The sequence below is a fragment of the Puma concolor genome, chromosome E2 (genome assembly GCF_028749965.1).
Source record: "Puma concolor isolate L17-30 chromosome E2, mPumCon1.1.hap2, whole genome shotgun sequence".
Classification (NCBI taxonomy): Eukaryota; Metazoa; Chordata; class Mammalia; order Carnivora; family Felidae; genus Puma; species Puma concolor.
The window spans coordinates 43,285,397-43,307,413 of NC_141681.1; the positions used below are offsets into that span (position 1 = coordinate 43,285,397).

General features: G+C 52.3%; 1 protein-coding gene across 3 annotated transcripts in view; it reads left to right on the plus strand.

Moving 5' to 3' along the window:
• CHST8 (carbohydrate sulfotransferase 8) overlaps positions 1 to 22,017 on the plus strand; it is a 127,148-nt gene that overhangs the window by 57,718 nt on the left and 47,413 nt on the right. For 2 of the 3 annotated variants that reach the window (XM_086689600.1, XM_086689602.1), the window contains exon 2: positions 5,730 to 5,945. In XM_086689600.1, the coding sequence (XP_086545726.1) occupies positions 5,816 to 5,945 (130 nt within the window). In that variant the 5' untranslated portion in view covers positions 5,730 to 5,815. Of the gene's footprint in view, positions 1 to 974; positions 1,699 to 5,729; positions 5,946 to 22,017 lie in introns of those variants that run through there. The other variant, XM_086689601.1, reaches the window with a different exon arrangement.

A 22,017-nucleotide genomic window follows, 5' to 3' on the forward strand; every position in this document is an offset into this window, starting at 1 on the left:
TAACGGAGCTCACTTCCTTGCCTCTTTTCTCACAGGATTGGGCTACTCTTTGGACATAATTCTAACCCAGACCTGATCAAAACAAACCCACAGCTCCCTAAAACATGCATGACATTTTAGAAATTCCAGGTTCGTGGAGTGCCTCTCTTCAGATGGCCCAGACACCTCCATGTGTTAATCCATGCTCATGTCACACGAGGCACAGGTTATGTTGGTCCCATTCCCTGTGCCAGGCACTGTGCAGGGAATACAAAGATGAGAGACCTCGATGCTGCTCTCAGGTCTCTGAGGGTCTGAGATAGGTGTGTGAACACTCTCCACGTGGTAGGAGAAGGGCTGTAATTGAGGTACACATGCTTACAGGATTGGGGGTGCTGAATCCCCATCCCAGATTCTGCCAGGGTAGGACTCAGTTTCTCTACCTACTGAATTACTATCCCCTACCCTGCTTCATAAAATTCCCTGAAGTCCTGGGCAAGAGACTGCATCCATGGTGTGGTCCTACCCCTGAAAGTAATCAAGGGCATTGTAGCTTATGGCACCTTGGCTGGGCTCTCAGGACCCCCTCACTGCAGCTGCGTGTTTGCAGGCTTCCCTTCAGGCTCTTTGTGTAAGCAGTGGTGGGAAGCCATGCGGTAGCATTCCTAGTGGGTCTGTGGGGACAAGGCTTCAGGGCTGTTTGAGCCCGACTTATACCTTAGGGCTCCCTTTCCTCTCCCCCTACCCCGACAAGAAATCATGGGGGATTGGAGAGAATCCCTGCCTTGTAGTGGGGAGGATTCTGGCGGGTGAATTACCTCCCCCAGGAGTGGGGTACAGCCCTGTGCGCTGGGGTGTGCTGAGGCTGGGCCTAGGGCATTTCAGGACCTAGGTCAGCGCTCTCCCGTGTCCAGCAGGGCTGGAGTCTGCAGCCCCGCCCCAGAGTCTGAGCAATTGCAGCCGTTCGTCACCCTCACAGAGCATTGCAACTTTATGCCTACGCATAAAAACTGGAGGGACTCATCCCAGAGTTTGCTGCCGCCGCTGCCGCCGCTGCTGTTAGAACAGTTTTAATTAGCTGCAGGATTTTAATGAGCTGAAATCAAGAAGAACCCCATCTCAGAAGCAAGCAGGAGCCGCACACACGGAAGAACTCGTCTGACAAAACAGATGGAGGTGGTGTTCTCAGGGGACTGGGCTGTGTGCTCCGTTTCGGTGAGGAGCAAATGAGTTACTGAGGCCAGGAGGCTGCAGAGGAGAGGCGGGAGGTCAGCCCCAGCGCAGGAGCCTCGGCAGGGGCAGAGCGGAGGCACAGCCCCCTCTGCCGCTCCGGTGGAATGCTTGGTGCCGGATTCAAGGTGACGGCAGTGCCTGGCTCCATTCTCCTCAAGTTGCCATAGCAGCCTCTCTCCCGATGAGCAGCTCCTCCTGGAGCCCTCAGCCGGGAGGGACGTCATTGTTCGCTCCTGCCCGTGCAAGGAAGAGACTGACTGGACAGAGAACTTTCTGGGGCCCGGGGTCCACACACCAAGTGGGTGCTCCCATGGGCACATGGCCGGATGCCTCCGGCCGTCTCCAGTGGGGCACGGGAGCGGGTCCTCACAGCCAGAGGGGGTCCTCTGGGTGACTGGGGGAAGCATCCAGGCCTTGGAGCAGCCGCAGCCAAGCGTGTCCTTGGAGCCATCCGTCCATCCGCCTGCCGGCCTGTCGCCACTGGAGGTGCGTGTGTTTTGGCTGAATTCCCAAGTCCTTGCTTGTGCCCTAAAGTGAATTTTCCCAAGAGACAAATTTTTAAATCAGATAAATAAGGAAATGGGAGGAATCCTTGGCCTTGACCTGTGTCCCAGGAGGTGTTTACAAGATTAATTGGATTTTTTTTTTCTTACAGTAAAAAATTGGCAATGCCATTCAGGCCTCAGGGAGAGAAAGCCACTGGGAAAACGAGGGATTGTGAGCACAGGACCTTCTGGAAACTGAGTGGGCTGTTTATTTTTCTTGCCTCCTCCCTACTCCACCCCCAGTTATTTGAATTGTCTTATTGTCTGTTGGTCTTGGCAGAGAGGCAGGGAGGAAGGGGAGGGTCTTCCACTTGTCATTGGAGCCGAGTGCGATGCACTGTGTCCCAGATGGGAGCAGAGGCCTGTGAATGTGTTTACGGGGCCCTGGGCAGCCTGGCCCCAGCCTGTGACGGATCGTAGGGTCCACTTCCCAGGCAGCAGCTGGACTCCCAGGAGAGGGAGATGAGCAGCCTTTGGACCAGCATCTTCCCATTGCCTTGAAAATAACGTGTGACTTTGAAGACAAGGACCCTCACAGGAACAGTAGGGGATCAGATGTGCACACTCTCTGAAGTGTCTGGTGATCTCCTAGCTCCCCTCCACCTGTAAAGGAAGGAGGTTCCTACAGATTCTGTGATGTTGGCCCCCTCCTGGGGCATTGAAGACCCAGCCAGACTGCAAACCAGCGACCCAGGAGGGGAGGCATGCTAACCTTTTGATTCCCATTTGCACAGAGCAAGGAGTTAGCTGGGTAGGTGGTCTCCAGTGAGAACAAACACCGAGAGGAAGGTCTCAAAGGGGAAGGCTGAGGTCTGATGCTTAGGGCTGGCCGGGGAAAGCGATGCGTGGCTCTAATACCAGCTTCCCTCCCTTCACAGAGAGGGTGCTGTGTTCTCGTGGAGGGGGGCGGGTGTAGAGGGGTCAACAAAAGGGAGGGTCTCTGAAATCAGACACTTGAGTCCCTGATGCTCTGGCCAGCGTGAAGGTGCAGGTCCTGGGGCTGGTTTTCTTCCCCTCTCCCCAGATTTGGGGGCAGAGATGTGGTCCTCATCCTGGTTCCACGCACATGGGCTGCTGGGGCCTGGTTCCACGTGGTGGGTTTGGTTTGGGTAGATTCAGGAACAAATGAGGACAGGTCGTTGCTGCGGGACAGGGGTAGTCAGTACTGGCTTGTATGGTGACAGTGTGACAATTAGGGAGAAGAGGGGGCTGGCCAGTTCTTTTGTAGTCACTTGTGCAGTGCTATTGACCATAAATAATGCAATGATGATCGCATCTGCTTCTGATTCCCCCCCCCCCTTTTTTTTTCATCAAATAGAGCTTTTGGGTTGAGATTGGGTGGCATTTTATTAACAGTTTTGCCAGGTAGCCCTGTGCCCTAGCCATAAACTTGCCGTTCTTTTTCCCCTCCTTCCTCTCTTTCCCTCGCCCTAGGTCAGATTGGTCTCCTGACCACGTCTGTCTGACTCAGGAGGCTGGTGTGGCTGCAGGCAGTGTGTCACCACCACGGCCAGGATAATCAGGGTTTTGCAGCATTTTCTTTACAGCCGGGGCCTTGCTGGGGCCTGTTGATGGAGTGTGTGTGCCGTGGCATATGTGTGTGTGTGTGTGTGTGTATGTGTGTTAGTGCGTGTGCCTCTGCTCCAGAAAGGTCTTGAGCTGCGCCCCTTGCTCCCTACCTGAGGGTCTTGTCCTTGATGAACCAGTGTGTGTGACATTGTTCCCACTCTTCTGACTCCTTTCTGTGACTGCATGGGCCCCCCCCCCAGGGGTTAAGCCAACTTCTCTGGGGCAGGAGGGCCCAGAGTGAGGGCCAGAGAGAGCAGCTCCATCTCCCCCCATCCTCTCCCACACCTTGGGGCTGGCCAGGGTGGTCCCGGCACACAGTGCCTATCATTACGAAGGGAAGGGCTTGGGAGATCTCAGGACACAGGGCATCCTATGGGCAGTGTTGAGAGTGACCTTGCCCTTCAGTGGGGCCTGGGCCTGCATGGCTGCACCTGTGTCTCTGCAGGACAATGAGCCAGGTCCCCAGGACCCATCCCGGGCAGCCGTAGAGGGAGAAACCACAGGCCCCCACGAGGGACTCCAGGGTCTGAACCTTTGGGGACAGGTGGCTGCCTGTTTTTACCCTGTGTAAGCCCCGTGGGTGTCCCTGGCAATGGCAGGAAGCAGCAGTCTTTCTTGGGGTGGGGCGGGGGGAGGCCATTGGAAGGGAAGTCAGGGCCAACTTCAAACCTGGAGCCAGCTCCAGAGACAAAACTGAGCCCTGCTCAGCGCTGCCTCCCAAACATCAAAGCTGGGAGGTCGTGGGAACCACCTGCTCAGCACAGCCCAGAGAGCCCAGCGTTCAGGCGCGTTCCCCATGCATAGAGGCCTGGGGCAGGTTAATTAAAGTTAACTGAGTGAAAACATAATTACAGTGACTGCAGAGGGGAGAAACCCAAACCTGCAATTTAACACTCTTCAGCACCAGAGCTTTGCTGAGGACAGTCTAGTCGTTGGGAATCTTTGTCTGGGCCTGGGAGGGAAGGGCTCCTCTTACCACTTCCTGCCTCCTGCCCCCCAGGAGCATGAGGACACAGAGGGACCATAGCTGGGGCTTCCTCCCCCAACACCTGGGTGCCTGGTCAGGAATGGGAGCCCTGACCAAATTACTGTGCCTGAGAAGACCCCCGGCAGGGAAATGACCCTGTGCCAAGCAGCACATCTGGCCTGGGGTCCCCGCCACCCAACTATGATCTCAGAGGCTGCTGGAAGCTGTCCTCCTGGCCTCTACCTCCCTGAGCACTGCCCTGTGCCAGGGCTGGGGAAGCTTCCTACAAGCCTGTTTTGGTAGAAAGAGGGTGGTATCTCTAAGCCCGAACTTAGGAAGGGGCAAAGACAAGGGCACAGAGCAACCTTCCACCACCAACAGGGGAAGTTCTGGAATGCCATGTAGCATGGCCTCCTGTGCAGATCGCTCTCCGGCCCCTATCCTGCTCCACCCATGCCTCCCCCTGCTGCAGGAACTTACATCCTTCCTATGAGCAGATGGCCTTGGGGTGCCCCCCCCCTTGACCCACAAGCTTGGCCCATTTGGAGTCACTGGTTGGTATTTCTGTGCCCTTCAGGAGGAACCAGGGGGAGGGGCAAGTCACCTGGGCATGCTCTGGGTCTGCAGTGGCCAGAGCAACAGGTGTCACAGGGATGTTGTCACCGGTCTCTGAGCCTGGGATCTGTCAAATGCAAGTCAGGCTGCCTCAGCTCCAGGCCAGAGGGCCTCATAGTGGGAGTAACCGTGATCGGGCCAAAGCTTCAGTTCCCACTGATGCGACGGACTATCCAGTGGGGTCTCCATCCTACCAGCCCATCTGTGGGTCAGGGCGGCACAGCTCTGGCTGGTGAGGGAAGCAACCAGGAGGGGGAGTCTCTGTCCCTGGTAGCCTCTGGGCCTGGGAGGCTCCTTCTCAAAGTATCTCGCTCTGTGGAGACACTTGTCCCCAGCATCCTGCAGGGAGGAGCCAGGGCAGAGAGATCCAAGAGCTCCTCTGTCCACCAGGACAGTTATAAGGGACAAAGGCCCAGATTGCTGCCTCTTCTCGGGGCGTAGACCCTTTCTAGGGAGCACACCTGCTCTGTTGGAAGCTCAGAGAGCCTGGACAGTGCAGGGCCCATTACAGGCTCTGGGTCTCAGGGCTCCAGCCTGGGCTTCCCCAGGCAGAGTCCGGGGAGTGTCTCTCTCCATGATTTTTCTGGGGGTGCAGATACAGGGGACCCTGCTGGGAAGCTGGTGTCCCAGCAACAGGTAGTGACTGGACTTCCCTCAACCTCTTTGGGCTGGAAGGATGCAAGGGACATACCTGAGTACATTCTAAGGGATGGAGGGATCCAGGGATTATGCTTGGTCATAGGCAGTGACTGGGGCCTCAGCCCACGTAGGATGCCCTGTGCCTCAGTGATGGACCATCTTTCTCCCCATCTGCCCTGTAGACTGTGGCCTGATGGACGCTTGGTGTGGATGATGAGGGAAGAACGCACCTCCCACACCCGAGAGGTGAGCCCGGAGCAAGCCCCGGATGACCCCACGAGCCGGAACGATGCGGCTGGCCTGCATGTTCTCATCCATCCTGCTGTTTGGAGCCGCAGGCCTCCTCCTCTTCATCAGCCTGCAGGACCCCACGGAGCTCTCCCCTCGGCAGGTGCCAGGTGAGCCCTTGCGCTCGGCCCCGCCGCCCACTTGCCCCAGCTTTCCTGTCCACAGTGCAGGCCTCCACGGCTGCCCTGGTGCCCAGTCTGTGCTGAAGGTTCCCGGCAGGCAAAGGAGGGGTCCTGGCCTTCTACTGGCAGGCATCAGCCTCTGGCCTCTGGCCTCTAGCCTGTGGTCACTCCTCTTGAAGTGAGGGCCAGGCTGCCTGTCTCTCAGCCAGTTGTTGCTTTCGGTGAAGCTGAGGCTTAAAGAGGATTCTGCCATCTCTTGGGGCCTCTCCCACACTGTCTGGGACATCAGAGGGTGAATGGCTTCTCCTTGAGCCTGTGGCCCCCATGGGACTCTGTTTCTGTGCCAGCCCTGGAACCCCTCGAATCCAGCCCCTTGGCCTGGGCCCCTCCTGCCTTTGTGAAGCTGAGATTACCCCACCTCCCACCTGCATCCCACACGTCCCTCGTGAGCCACTGAGGGGAGCACCCTTCATGACTTACAGAGGTCTGCTGAGGACAGGTGGGGTGCAGCGAGGAGACAAGGGGAAGGATGGTTCTGGAGCCTCAGGCAGGCAGAATGTGGAGAGGGGCGCTTAGGAGGGTGCCTGCTGCTCAGACACAGCCCTTACTCGTATCTCAGCTGTGGGCCTGGGGGCCTTTAGCAGGGAGGTCTGTGAAGACACCCATGTGCTCCAGGACGAGGACAATATGGAAGAGTAGAGGCCGTGGATTTAGGCAGAGAGATTCCTGCACCACTCTTGCCTGCAGGGCTCACCCTATAGGAGAGCAGTGCCCAGCCCTTCTCCAGCCCCACCCTCAGCTCTGGCTGCCTCACCCCTCCTAAGCACAGATTGAAGGCCCATAGGCATCAGGTAGAAAATCAGAAGGGGCACAAGGAGACTAGAGCAGGGGCCCTGGGCCTGGCAGCTGCTACCAGAGGCCCCGGTCGGGGAGGCCAATGAGTTCATTCTTTCATCAACTAGAGGCAGCCAGGGCAGTGGGACCCCAGGAGACAGCAGGCAAGTCACAGGTACTGACTCACACCTGGGCTGGGGCCTCACAGAGGGTGGGGGAGTGGCTGTCAGAAGTGGTTCTGGCTCCTCCCCGGCTTCTGAAGCAGCAAGGACATGTGACCAGGATGGCTCCTCTGTGGGGACCTCACAGCCTCACGTGAGCCTTAGAGTGGCTGACGGCCCTATGTCGGCAGAACCCAGCCCCATGGGTCAGGCCGGCTGAGATTGGCATCCCCAGTTGTATGTTATCTGTGCAGAAATGAGGTACTGAACAGGGGTCCTCAAGTATGGCTTGGGGTAAATGGTGTATCCTTGGGGGTGACCCATGGATCTTTGGTGCCTGTCTTGGTGCGTGTGTGGTTGGGGCACACACATGGGCAGAGGGTCTTTGTGTTCGGGGTCCGTGCTCTGTGGGACAAGCCCGGGAGGGAAGGCGTGAGCGTGCCTTTGGGGCAGGGCCATGCCCCCGTCCATGGTACACTGCTGGGACAAATGCTATATTCCTGGGTAGAGTTGGGATCTGGTGGCCGGGATGTGTGTCCTGCCATGTTGCAGCCGGCCGTCAGATCAGAGTACTTGATCTTTGTGTGTCCTGTGGGTGGCAGATTCTTGCCCCTCACACCAGCTGGCCTTGCCCTGCACAGCTGTCCCTGAGCATGTGGATCTTTTCCATCACCAGTGGGGCCAGGGCCCACAGGACGGCTAGGATCCAGGGTGGAGTGACGAGCCAGGAGAGAAACCAAGAGCCTCGGGCTGGCACGGTGTGTGGGATGACACGAAGCTCAGAGGAGTGTCCCCCTACAGTGGGGATAGCGTGGGCCTGGCAGACCGTGCACAGAGCACACTTGGGGCTCGAGCCGTGTTCTTCTGGCTGTAAATGGAGCTGGACCACTTTCGCCACGTGGCGGGTGAGAGGCAACCTTGACGTTCTACGTAAATCACATCAAACGCAGTCATAAAACTTTAAGTAATGCTTATGTTACTTTCCCTGAGCAAAGTGTTCCTGACACAGGCTGTTTGTGTTGATTTGTTACTATTCATTTATTCTTTCCCTGTACTTCTCACAGCAGCCTAATTGTGATTCGGTACCAAGAAAGCAATATCAAAGTAATTTTCCACAACATTAGTTACAATTTTCTTCTGATCTTTCAAGTGAAACAATCCCATCCTGTTGGCTTCTCTGAGCATATAAACCTTGATTACATTTATCTGTTGGAAACCAGTGCTTACAAAGTGTATGTATCCAGTTGCGTGGGTGGGTGGCCCCCAGAGCCTGGACAAGCCTTCTCCCTGTGGATTTCTGCCTGTGGGAGGTACAAAGTCAGGAGGCTGCCCTGCCATCCGGATTGGGTAAGGCCATTGGGAATGCCATCTACAGAAGAAATTCCACACAGGCTATACTGGCTGTCATAGTGGCAGAAACTTCCCTGGGAACGCAGTGTCCGGGAGCCACTGTTGGTGGCGTTGACCAAGGCAGAGGGCAGAGGGGTTGAGGCAGCAAGTGAAGATCCAGAAATAAGCTTGAGAGTGGGAGAAGGAGCCTTTAGTTGCTTGTGGCCCCTCGGAGTCGGGCGTTGTTCAGATTTCTCCTGCAGAGTTATTAGGTATTAATAGCATCTGAAGCTCTCAGGGACCAGACAGCAAACCTTGCCTGACTCGTGCATTCAATGGAATCATATGGGCTTGCCAACTTTTGTAAATCAAGCCATTTTTCCAAAATGTTTGCTATATTTTAAATCAATCAAACCTCTTGAAACGTGAATCGCTGCTGGTTAACCTGTTGGGTAAGATTAGATTTTGGTGTGCATCAGAGAATTCACCTATCCAAATGATTTTCCAGTCTCCAACATTGCCAGGCCACAAGGCCTCAGGAAACTCACTTCTTGACTCAAGAGACTAGACTTGCCCCTTCTGTAGGCGGAAGACTCAGAGAATAGGCAAGAACCTGAATAACACATCCCAGCCTGCTGGCCCTGGAGAGGCAGAAGACAGGCTCCACGTGTGGAGCTGGGCAGACGTGTGGAGCCACGTGTGTGGCTGGGCAGACTGAAATTTTATGAGGGGCCCCTCTTTATGAGCTTTTTCTTACGGAGGGTTTAGAACCGCCCAGAGTCGATGAGAATAGTACGATGGCGCCACGCACCCAGGACCAGCATGCTCCAAATGCAGTCAGGCTGCCGCACCTACAGCCACATCCTCATCTGTCCTGATTTTTTTTTTAATTTTTTTTTTTTACACTTTATTTATTTTTGAGAGAGAGAGAGAGACAGAGCACAAATGGGGGAGGGACAGAAAGAATGAGAGAGAGAGAGAGAGGGAGAGAAAGAGGGAGGGAGACACAGAATCCAAAGCAGGCTCCAGGTTCTGAGCTGTCAGCACAGAGCCCGACGCGACATGGGGGGCTCGAACTCACAAACTGCGAGATCATGACCTGAGCCAAAGTCAGAGGCTTAACTGACTGATTTTTGAAGCCTGTGCCGGTACCATATCAATTCAGCCAGAAATGTTACGATGTATTTATCACTTTAAGAGATAAGAACTCTGTTTTAAAACTTTCAATAATTCTTTACTATCCAGCGTTCAAATTCCTAAGTTGAATCCCAACTCTTATAAATACTTTTATTTCCACTTTGTTTTATCCAGTATCCAGATACAGCCCGCACACTGCAGCTCAGAGGATGAGTCTTTCAAGTCTCTTTCAATCTGTAATATTCTCTCCTCATCTTGATTTTTCTCTTGCTATTTATTGGAGGAAACTGGGTCACAGGTCCTACAGAGTTTCCCACCATTGGGATTTTTTTTTTTTTAACGTTTATTTATTTTTGAGACAGACAGAGACAGAGCATGAACGGGGGAGGGTCAGAGAGAGGGAGACACAGAATCCGAAACAGGCTCCAGGCTCCAAGCTGTCAGCACAGAGCCTGACGCGGGGCTCGAACTCACGGACCATGAGATCATGACCTGAGCCGAAGTCGGCCGCTCAACCGACTGAGCCACCCAGGTGCCCCTCCATCGTTGGGATTTTTGTTGGTTTTACTCATTTGGTGTCGTTGTCTTCTGTTCTTTGCATTTCCTGTAAATTAAGTAAACCTAGCAGCTTGAACAAATAGAGGTTTCTTTTCTTTTCTTTTCTTTTCTTTTCTTTTCTTTTCTATTCTTTCTTTTCTTTTCGGCAAGAATGTCCACGTGGTCATATGTGCTTTCATCAGGAGGCGCATATCTGCCTGGCTCTCTTTTGCAATGTCAACTAGCCACTGATGATGCACCTAGATGTATCCATTCTTCCGGGCTACACAATGCAGTGCTCTGATTTCATCATTCCTTCTTCATTCTTTTAAGTGGGATGGATTTTGTTTTCATGGGACGAGGGGAGTCATTGGTAGTGACCCAGGAGCCAGGGTGACGGTGGATTGATTGGTTTATTCATTGGTAAATAAAAAAAATTTAAAACTTGACCTTCTGATACAGATTCTGTGGTTAACACACTACGAGTTCTTTCTTTTTTTGATGTTTGGTTTCTAGAGTGAGTTTTCTTAAGGCAGGGCCACCTCATGTTTCAGGGAAGTAGCTCTTTGCTTTCCTGAAGCCGTGGAGGTGTGGAATGTGGAGCTGGGGACTGGGCTGATGCTGGGGTGTCAAAGGGGGAGGCAGCTACAGTGACAGCAGGGGTCCCTTCCTGCTCAGGGGCCCCGAGTGCAGACAAAGGGACTGGACAGCCCCTGGTGACTTCCTGGTCTACAATAACCTGCTCCTGGGGCATTCCTTCCACAGCACAAGGGCATCCAAGGATGGTAATAATAACAAACATTGACCAGGATTTTACCATGTGCCAGATCTTGTGTCAAGCACTTTACAGGTATTAATATGTATAATTCTCATAGCTGATTATTCCCATTTACAGGTGCAGTGCCGAGCGGTCGCTTGCGTGGACACACAACGGCACTGCTGCCACTCTCAGGCACCTTACGTGTGTTTAGTACTCACTGAATACTTTCAAAACCCCAGGAGTTAAGTACTATTACACCATCTGACAGATGAGACTACTGAGATAAGAGAGGTTGAGAGCCACGCCTGAGGCCACACAGCCTTGGGATTCAGAGCCAGGATTTGTCCTTAGACAGCAGGCTGTCGCCACTGCACCTGCTGCTGTCCTAACAGCTGTGATGCTCCATATTGTCTGCTCTGGGCCCAGAGCAGAGCCTGGGCGGAGAGAGAACCTGGATGAAGATTTGGAGGCATGAGGGAATTTGGCATGGGAGGAACTCCTGGTGGATTAGGGGCAGGAGTGTGACCCGGGGATCTAGACTAGTACTGCAGACATGGCCAGTCCCGGGGCCCATAAGCCCTTTTTTGGAGCATCTCAGAGGAGCGAGCCTTTGCTGCAGGCTGCGGGGAGCCCCGGGGATCCTGAAGTGGGGGCGGCTGTTAGAAGGCTCACTTTAATGGCTGCGTGTTTGGAGCTGTGGGCAGGAGCAGGGGAGGGGAAGAGAGTGCGAGGAACCACAGAGTGGTGTGGGAGAGAGGGCAGGGACCGGAGAGGGTAGATTCGGGGTGTTGGGGCAAGTACACAGTGGGGATGGTGATGAGGGTGAGGGGGGCTGTTGTGTCAGTTCAAGATGCCTCTGGCTCTGGCAGATCGAGACGGGGGTACCACTTACCGAGGCAGGACACGCCAGATGGGGAGCAGTTTGGGGGAGGGGGCCGGAGACCACGCGTTTTGTCTTGGGCAGGGGCATCTGAGTTGCTGGGCGGAGTTGCTCTGGATTCCAGACACACAGGCCGCAGGGGACGAGAACCAGCAATCCATCCCCGCCCCCCCCTCCCCACCAACCCCATCCCTCCTCCACCCGCCTCTCTGCTCTCAGAACGCACACTTCACTCCTTTGGTCTCAGACACCTGAGGGCAGTAGTGGCTGGAAGAGCCAGGAGGGCTGCCTGGAGGAGGGGAGCTGTGGTTGTTAAGAGGTGACCACGTGCTGACCTACGGCGGAAGCAGAGAGTAGTGAGACTGTCCTGGAGCCCGGGTCTCTCTGCAGAGCGCACGGTGCTGAGCATCTTGCCAAGTCTCTTACCGCTAGAAATCAGCAGCGCCAGAATTCCCACGCCCATGGGCCCGACCGATTCCAGGGCTCCTGTTTTTGTTCCCTGGAGGCAGGGCTGTGTTGGCTGGAGAGAGTGTGGCCCTCACTCTTGGTCCCATGGTTACCAGGGACGCACAGCCCTGCCTGTGCCAGATACTTGTCTTGTTTGTCTTGTTTCTACAGCAACTCTTTGTCCAGGTATGTCCCCTCGGAGCCCTGAGAACACCCCGGGTGGGTCAAGGCCACAGGAGTAACTGCTGAGGGGCTCTCAGAAACTCCCCACTGTGAGGCTGATGGACCAAGCAGAGGTATGGCGGCTGCCCCTCCTCTGCCCTGGCACCTGGGCCAGGCTGGTCTCAGGGGAGGGGCAGCCTGCTGGAGCCAGGGTGTCTGAGCTATGCTCCTTCCGGGCCATGGGAGCCGGCAGCCCCTCCAGCTTCCTGGAACCATCTGCTTTCCCCGGGCAGGTGGGTTTTATTGGAATCCTCTCGAGTCTGTTTCCTGAAACCATTTTCTAACGGCATCGCAGAACATCATATATATTTTCCACAAACCTTGCGAGGCTGACACATCCTTGTTGTGACTGTGAATATCAGAAGTGACATGTAATTGCAGTGATCCATCCTGTTAAGTAGCTGGCAATATATCATTGCAAAATCAGCAGGGCTGGGACTCTCAGAACCCGGTGTTTCTGAACAATGCACCTGCAGCATGTTCAAACTCTCTTACCAAACACCGCCGAAGGCTCATGAGGGCCGCCTCGCCCTCCCTCACCTCGCTTTTCTGTGGCCACAGCAAAGAAAATTTTACTCTAGGTAAAACCACCCTCTGAGTTTCCCATTCTTCGGAGTGCCCTCTCCTCGGCACAGAATGCATTGGGGTCAAAGTCAAGGCTGGGGGTCAGGATCCTGGTAACAGTGCTCCTTACAAGCATCACCCTTGGACTTTTTGGGCCCCTCCCTTTTCCTTGTAAGCTCCAGGGCAGCTCTGTGGGGTTCCTTCTGGTGCCGTGGGGTGGGCAGTGAGCCGGGCAGCCCAGTCATCGCTGTGTCGGCAGGGGAAGGAAACCCGTGGGCTCAACAATTGCAGGATTGGAGACCCAAGTGGCCAGAAGCCCAAGGACGTGATGGCTGAGCCCACCTTGATGGGGCGGGTGCACTGAGGCAGAGTCTGCATATTTCGGGGGTACTACTCACACTTTGTTCTGTGCTAATTCTGGGGTAGTGCTGACTTAGACTCTGGGGTGAAGGGTGCCTTGTGGATGTGCAGAGGGCAATACTGATGGAGGGACAGACACAGGTCCTGCTGGAAAAGGGGGTATGGTATTAGGACACGCAGCCCTCAAGTGTGGCCACCTGGAGCCCACTGATTTGGTGGGCCCCGGGGTGCTGGCTTTGGAGCTGAGTCCGGAATCTGCTTTTGGAGGTGGGGCTTCATGACAGACCCTCCCTCCTGCCCTCCCGGGGAGGCCATGTGGGCCCAGTCTCTACAGGGAGACCTTCTCTGTCCCCACCCTCTCACACTGAGGCTGGGGCATCCCCAGTGGCACCCCCCGGCCCACAGCTCCCCAGCATCTGCTTCTCTGACTGGGCCTCAAACATCTCCTCCCCTCCCTGCAGAAGACACCCTGGGGGTCTCCAGCCAGAACCTCACTTTCCTTTGGTGCGTTAAAGTATGCTAAATGAAAAATAATGAGCCTGTAGGAACTAATAACAGGAATCACCTAATTAAATTAGGAAACAGACATCCTATCGCTGTAATCTGAAAATTGATATTAATAGAAAGTGGTCCCAGAATTGTTATGCTAAAGGTTCCTAGGGGTGGGGAAATTAAAAAGGAGACCAGAACGGAAAATTGGGACAATCGTATCCAATAAGAGCAAGACTTAGGTTTTATAGGAACTAAAGGAAAACGCTAAAACTAGAAGACAGGATCATTGTGTGGATCTAATGAAGTAATGGACAAACATGGCTTTGAAAGCTACAGAGCTCCACATGCGTGTATAATGATAATTTTTTAAATGAGACAATGTAATTAAGCTTCAGTGTGCATGAAACGTGGTGATAGTTACCGTTTATTGGCTCCTGGCACTGTCCCCAGTGCCTTTGCTTGTTCCTCCGCCTGTGAGGCAGGCATGATTGTCCTCAGCTCAGACTCAACAGAGGGTAAGGTGGTTGCCCAGAGTCCTGTGGCCAGAGTGGCCCGAGCCAGGATTCAGACCCAGATTTAGCTGGTTGCAAAGCCCCTCCCCAGCTCACTCTGCCTTCCTTGCCCATTGCTACTAGTTGGTGTCGTGGTCTGCATCTCTTGTATCTTCTGATGTTTTTCTGCCGTTTCTTCAAAGTGCATTTCTTGCTGACACCCAGCGGCAGCCCCAGCCCCAGGGCTCCTCTGGTGGCTCGGGTAACAAAGCCCACACAAAGCCGCCTTCTGAAATTACAGTCCAGCTGGAAAACTGGGTCTCCTATTACGTCTGGGCCTGGGCGGGGGCCGCGCGGGGCCGCCAGTTCCGATGCTCAAGCCGGCTCCCGGAAGCCCCGGTTTCAGGTTGCGTGTCCACAGCACCGGATTGTTCCCCTAGGCCCCCTACTTGGAGGGGTGAATCAGGCTCTGTTCACCTGCGACGTGAGTCATGGCTTGGCGGGCCCAGAGCGGGGCTCAGGTGTGCGGTGACCCTTTTCCCACTCTGCCCGGCCCAGAATGAATTGGAGGGACCCAGCGGGGAGGGGAGGAGGGGGTCAAGATCTGTATGTGATGTGCCCCAGAATCACATTTGGTCTGGGACGCTGTGACTGCACCTGGGCCAACGTTGAGCCCCAGGAGGATTAAGCCAGGGTGTCAGCAGGGGGGTTACTCCCAGGACTGAACTTCCTCTCCCTCCTTGTGTGCCCCACCACCCCCCCGACCCCATTCACCAACCAGGCATCTTCAGTGGCGGCCGCCTGACATCAGAGCCAAACCCCCCACTCAACTCAGGGGTTCTGCCAGGAGAGCAGAACTCCAATCCCGAGGGGTGGCCCCCTCTGCCTGGCTTGCCTCCCTCTCAGCCACATTTGGCCTGGGGGCTTGGGGCTGTGGCGGGAGAGGGGGTGCTCAGGACCCCCTCAGATTCAGATTCAGTGAATCTGAACGTTGCACTCCCTGCCAATGTGGGGAAGGGTCCAGTGGGGTCCTAATGTGTGCTTATGGAGTCCCTCTCACCTTTCTGAAGTCCTGCGTTGCTAGTGTGGGCAGCAGAGAAGGGATTCTGTGCCAGAGAAGGGTGCAAGGACAGGGCTGTTGCTATGGTTGCTGTCCTTCTCCATGGCCACTGGGTGGTTCTTGGCTTTTTAAACCCTGAAAAGGTCATGGTGGTAGTTATGACAACAGAAGCACCGGGGAGTTGGTTCTGAAGGCCGATGCGGGTCCACAGTGAAGTGAGCCCGTCAGGGACACTGTGGATGTGGGCTGGGGCCCTGCATGCCTTGGGTCAGGCCTCGGTGGGGCTCTCACCGGGACCCCGCCTGCTGGCCCCTCCTGCTTATGGTGACACCTTCCTGGTGGCCTGAGGGTCAACGTGTGTCTTTTCCCTCCTGAAGTATTTGCAGGAAGTCAGGAGCTCAGGCAGACCCCATCTAAGCCACAAGCTCACTGTTACCTCTCTGCTGATGTTTTCATGATAAAGCTTATTTCGGGGATTTGTGGCTCTGAAGTTTTGACTTGAATCGTGGTGGAGCTCAATGGACAATTCTATTGAGGAGGGCACCTTTTGGGATGAGCACTGGGTGTTGTATGGAAACCAATTTGACAATAAATTTCATATTAAAATAAATAAATAATTAATTAATTACATGAAATACTATACAATCATTAATAATATAAAATAATAAAATAAAATAAAATAAAATGTTTTGTTTAGATGGGAAAACTAGCTTAATGGGTTCTGTTGTCCCCGATAGCTGAGGTCCTGGAGCCCCTGCACAGCCAATGGCTCCTAATGGAGGGGTAAGAAGCACCTGGGGCGGTCTTCCCATTCTCACGGTCTGGGGTCCAGACGGGACACTGAGGGCTGCTTCTCACCAAGCCCTCGGTCCTGGCCATGGCATTTTCCAGCCCTCCACAGACGTTCTGAAGACCATCTATGGAGTAGACGGGCCCCCATGCAAGCCCCGCTTCCCCCAGCTTGGTTGTACCCAGAGCAGGTCAAGCGTCCAGTCCCTGGACAGTGGTTCTCAGCCCAGGTGGTTCTCAACCTGGGTTGGACCGAGGGAGTGGTCAGTGTACCTTTCACCACATTTTGGTCGCATGTCCACATGTGGCTCGTCCTGGGAAGGAGAAACCTCCAGACATTTGTGAATGCATTCGACCTTTGCCCTCAGGGTCTGGCCTGCCTCCCGAGAGAGGGAGATGGGGAGAGAAAGGATGAGTTGGGATGTCACTAAAAACTGTGTGGGGTCACTAGGTCCATCAGAAAATGCATCCAGGGAGGGGAGACTAGGGAACTGGGCCACCACTCGGCTCCAGCCGAGTTCTGGGCAGTGTGAGCCCAGAGTGCCCAGACCCTCTTATTTTATTTTTTCCAAAGAAGCTAGGAGCCTGTACCATATTTCTGTGAATTCTCCTGATTTTTAAGTGGCAGCTCAAAGTTTTGAAGTTTAGAAGACTGTTTCAGGGTCGGATAATAGTTCATGCTTGGTACCTCCTGTCGGCTGGATGGACGGGAAGGAGAGGGTCTGTCCCATATCCCATACCTCCCTCGGGCTGACAACTGCCCCCTCTTGCCCTCCCTGTGCAACCCCCGCCCCCCAGGACAGAGAGGCGGTGGGTCTTCCCGGTGGGGAGGGAATTGGTTAACTATTTCCTGCCCTGGGAGACTTACATGAAGCCAAACCCCAAGCAAGTCATGGACAGTTTCTCTGGGTACGTCCAAGGGCCCTTGTCTGGTTCAGGGGCCAGGAGCCCTGCCAGATAACTGTTCATGACTTCAGCACGGGGACTGGGGGATGAGTCGGCAGAGGTGTGGGGGACACAAGGGCCAGGGGTAGGGGCCTGGGGAGGCACACACTAAAAACCTTCCTTCATTCGCACACAATTACTCATATGCAGATATCTTTACCACTAACACCAGCAAATTGCTGTGAGTAAAGGATCTTTTATGGACAAATCTTGTTGCAAGGGTGGGCCTACCGAAGAGCTGGGAGTGGGCTGTGGGCACCCACTGGGGTGGGTTTGGGTTAAAAGGGATATCCTGTTTCTCACAGTGATGCCAGGGATGGCTACGCTGGCCTTCTTTGTTTCCCACCGGGGATACTGTCTGCAGTAGTCACATCTGTCAAGGGTCTCCTGTGGGAGAGACCAAGGCTAGCCCAGCATGGGACGCTTTGCACTTCCCTTCCCTGCTGCCTCCACGTTGGGGACGATGCCACCAGAGCTGTGAGTGGGACCAGAGAGTTCGGGAGAATCCTGATAGCATCCAGGGAGTGTGGTCTGAGCAGTGATGACGATATGAGTGCTGAGCACCTGCTGTCTACTGCACTTTATGTGCTTTGCCAATACCCTTTCTCCGAAGCCTCATAGCACCAGGTCTCTATTTTAACAGATAGGGAAACTGAGGCACAGAGAGGTGGAGTCATTGGTCCAAGGTTACACAGCCAGGAAATGTCAGTGCCTAAACTAGATCCCAAAGATGCAGGGTCTTAAATTTTTTTTTTTTCAACGTTTATTTATTTTTTTTTTGGGACAGAGAGAGACAGAGCATGAGCGGGGGAGGGGCAGAGAGAGAGGGAGACACAGAATCGGAAACAGGCTCCAGGCTCTGAGCCATCAGCCCAGAGCCCGACGCGGGGCTCGAACTCACGGACCGCGAGATCGTGACCTGGCTGAAGTCGGACGCTTAACCGACTGCGCCACCGAGGCGCCCCAAGATGCAGGGTCTTATTGGTGACTCTGACAGCCACTCAGCTGAGACACAGTGCTGGAGGCCAGGCTGGGGGCCCGCACCACACTGCCATGTTTGGGGTGTGCACCATTCCTGTGTGTTGCAGACTTGTTCTGGTCTGTGCATATGCGTGTGTGGGTGGAGGCATGGGACCTCTGTGAATGTTGTGTGGGCGTCTGGCTCTTGTCTACAATTGTGTGGATAACCGTGTGCATGCGCAACCATGGGGTACAGGTGTGTGTGCTTTGGGCTGTCAGCTCTCATGGGAAACACTTTCATGTGGGGAAGGTTGGGGCTGGCTGCTTTGAGTGCACGCTGATGCTCACACCTGCCATGAGCAGGTGTGGGACGCGCGGTCAGGGCCCAGGTGGGGGCAGGTGACTTTGGCACCACAGGGCGAGTGGCCTGTGGGTTGTCAGTCACAGAAGTGGGTGAGAAATCGCCATTCCAGTAGGAACTCAGTTCTTGTAACCCCCTTGCCTGAGACCTGGGTAGACCAAATAATGAAATTATTCATAATGAAATTACATTCATAATATTTCAGGTCGAACGATCGCTGTTCGAATTAGTTCCTTCCCAGAACCAAGCCAGAAGTAGCAGCGGTAATTAAAGGATTTGTGGACTTAAACCAAGTCTGCTCGTCGGGCATGTACAATATACGGAGCTTGGAAGATCGGTGTGGGCCTTGCATCCCCCTGGGGAGTGGGAAGGACAGTCAGTGAGAACAAGAAGCCTACACACCAGAAGGAGGTGGGTTCTCACTGCTGGGGGCACTTTTCCACTTTCATCCATTTATTTCAGAAATATTTACTGAACTGCAGCCTGGCTGGGCACTGTGATTCTGCAGAGAGGAGGACCACAGGTACCCTGCTCTAATGGAACTCACAGGGAGTAGGTGGTGGGGAATCTCAGTGTCCACCCTGACTCCTTCCCCAGCTGGCCCTTCAGCAGTGTCCCTGGAGTGTTGTGATGTCTGATCCTCCTTCCACTTCAGGGCTTTCAAGTTAAGGTCTGGGCCTGGGACCAGGACTTCCTGGTAATAGAGAAAGAGCAGGACGGGCATTTGTGTGGCTTGGCCCCCACCTAACGCAAATTGTGTCCTAGAGGAGGGTCATGGGAGCACGGCAGAAGTCACACCCAAGGCCAGAACATCCCTCCACCCAGCCAGTTTTTTTATTTCTTCCATTTGCTTCACTGAGGGGAATACACAGCCCCCTCCTTAGGGAGCAGAAAGTGCCAGAATCCCATGAAAGCAAATACCAACAGTGTGGTCAGCCTCGGCAGTATGGCTGACTGAGCCGATGTGCCCACCCATCCTAGATAAAAAAAGGACCTAAAACCTCTTTAAAATCCAAGAAAGAAAGAGAAATCCCAGGAGCCAGAAAATGAGAGGGATTCAAGAGAAGCTGTGGGCTCTCGGGGATGCCTGCCACCGGTGCCCGGGGCTAGGGCTTTAAAAACAAAACAAAACAAAACAAAACAAAACAAAACAAAAAAACTCAGCTTCGTTCAGGTATAATTCACATGCTGTAACATTCACCTATTCAAGTTGTACACTTCAGTGATTTTTAATAAACTTAGAGAGCTGTGCAACCATCACCACAATTCAATTTTACGGAATTTCCGTTGCCCCCCCCCCCAGAAATCTCTCATGCCCATTTATAGTCACCCGCTGTTGCCCCACGCAACCACAAATCTGCCTTCTGTCTTTATACGCTTGCCTTACGTGAACGTCTCACATCAATGTGATCATACGATATGTAGTCTTTCACGTCCGACTTCTTTCACTTAGCATGTTTGTGAGATTCACATGTGGCAGCATCTATCAGTAGTCTGTTCCTTTTTATCCCTGAGTAATATTCCATTGCATGGCAATGTGGTTTGGCTATTCAGCAGTTGATGGACATTTGAATTGTTTGTATGTTTTTGGCTATAATGAATAATGCTGCTGTGAACATTTACTTCTTCATGCAGACCTATGTCTTTATTCTCTTGGGTGGATACATAGGAGTAGAATTGCTAGTCTGTGTAGTAAATTATGATGAATTTTTTGTTTATTTTAACTTTACTTATTTTGAGAGAGAGAGAGCATGAGCAGGGGAGAGTAGAGAGAGAGGGAGAAAGAGAATCACAAACAGGTTCTGTGCTGTCAGCACAGAGCCTGACACGGGGCCTGATCCCACAAACTGTGAGATCATGACCTGAGCCAAAACCAAGAGTCAGATGCTTAACCGACTGAGCCACCCAGGCACCCCAAATTTATGTTGTTAAAGAAACTGCCAGACTGTTACCAAAATGTCTCCACCATCTCCTTTCCCCCCAGCAATGCACAAGGGCTCTGATTTCTTCACATCCTCATCAACACTTGTTATTATCTGTCTTTTTAATTATAGTCATTCTAGTGGGTGTGAAAGGGATATCTCATTGTGGTTTTAATTTGCCTTCTCTGAAGACTAATGATATTGAGCATATTTTCATGTGCTTATTAGCCATTTGAATATCTTCTTCAGTGAAATATCTATTTGAATCTTTGCCTATATTTTAAATTGAGTTATTTGTCTTTTTATTGAGTTGTTATTCTTTATTTTACAGATCCAAGTACTTACTAAATTTGCAAGTGATTTCTCCCATCTGTGGTTTGTCTTTTCAGTTTCTTAATGGTGTCTTTTGAAGTGCAAAAGTTTTTAAATTTGGAGAAGTTCATTCCATCAATTTGTTTTCTTTTTTGGATCATGATTTTGGTGCTGTATCTAAGAATCTTTGCTTAACCCTAAGGTCAATAAAGACTTTCTCCTATGATTTCCTCTAAAAGTTGTATAGTATATAGTTACATACCACTTGTATAACTCTATATAGTATATATTATATATAGTTTTATCTCTTACATCTATGCCCATGATCCATTTTGAGTTAATTTTTGTGTTTTGTGTGAGATAATGGTCTATCATTTTTGTCTGTGGATATCCACTTGTGCCAGCACAACTTATTGAAGACTGTCTTTTTCCCATTGTATTACCTTTGGTCAAAAATAAATTGCCCACAAATATAAGAGTTTCTCTCTGGAGTCTCAATTCCATTCTGTGGAGCTGTATGTCCATCCTTACACCAATAGGACAATGTCTTGATTTCTGTAACTTTGTAAGTTTTGAAATCAGAAAATATAAGTCCTCCTGCTTTGTTCTTCTTTCTCAAGATCATTTTGGTTATTCTGGGTCTTTGTAAAGACCATGTAAATTTTTATGTGAATTTTACGATTTGCCCATTTCTGCCAAGAAAAAGCCTACTGTGATTTTGATAGGTGTTGCATCGAATCCAACAAGCAACAATATTGAGTCTTCCAATCCATGAACATGGAATGCCTCTCCATTTATTTAGGTCCTCTTTAGTTCCTATTAGCAATATTTTATAGCTTTCAGTATACAAGTCTCACCCTTCTTTTGTTAAATGTATTCCTAAGTATTTTATTCTTTTTGATGCCATAGTGAATGAAATAGTTACCTTAATCTTATTTCTGCGTTGTTCATTGCTAGAAATACAATAGAATTTTCTGTATTAGTCTTATACCCTGCAACCTGTTAAGTCTAGTAGTTTTATTGTATGTGAATTCCCCAGGATTCTTAAATACAGGGTCATGTTGTCTGCAAATAGTTTTACTTCATTTTCAATCTGAATGCCTTTTTTTTTTCTCTTACCTGTCTGCACTGGCTAGAACCTCTAGTACAACATGAAATAGAAGTGGTAAGAGTTGGGGCGACTGGGTGGCTCAGTCAGTTAAGTGTCCAACATGGGCTTGGGTCATGATCTCACAGTTGGTGAGTTCGAGCCCCACGTCAGGCTCTGTGCTGACAGCTCAGAACTTGGATCCTGCTTCAGATTCTGTGTCTTCCTCTTTCTCTGCCCTTCCCGCATTCACGCTCTCTCTGTGTCTCTCAAAAATGAATAAATGTTAAAAAAATAAAAGTGGTGAGAGTGGACTTCCTTGCTTTGTTTCCAATCTTAGGAGGAGAGCTTTCAAGTTTTCACCATTATGGATAATGGTAGCTATAGGCTTTTTGTAAATGACCTTTACT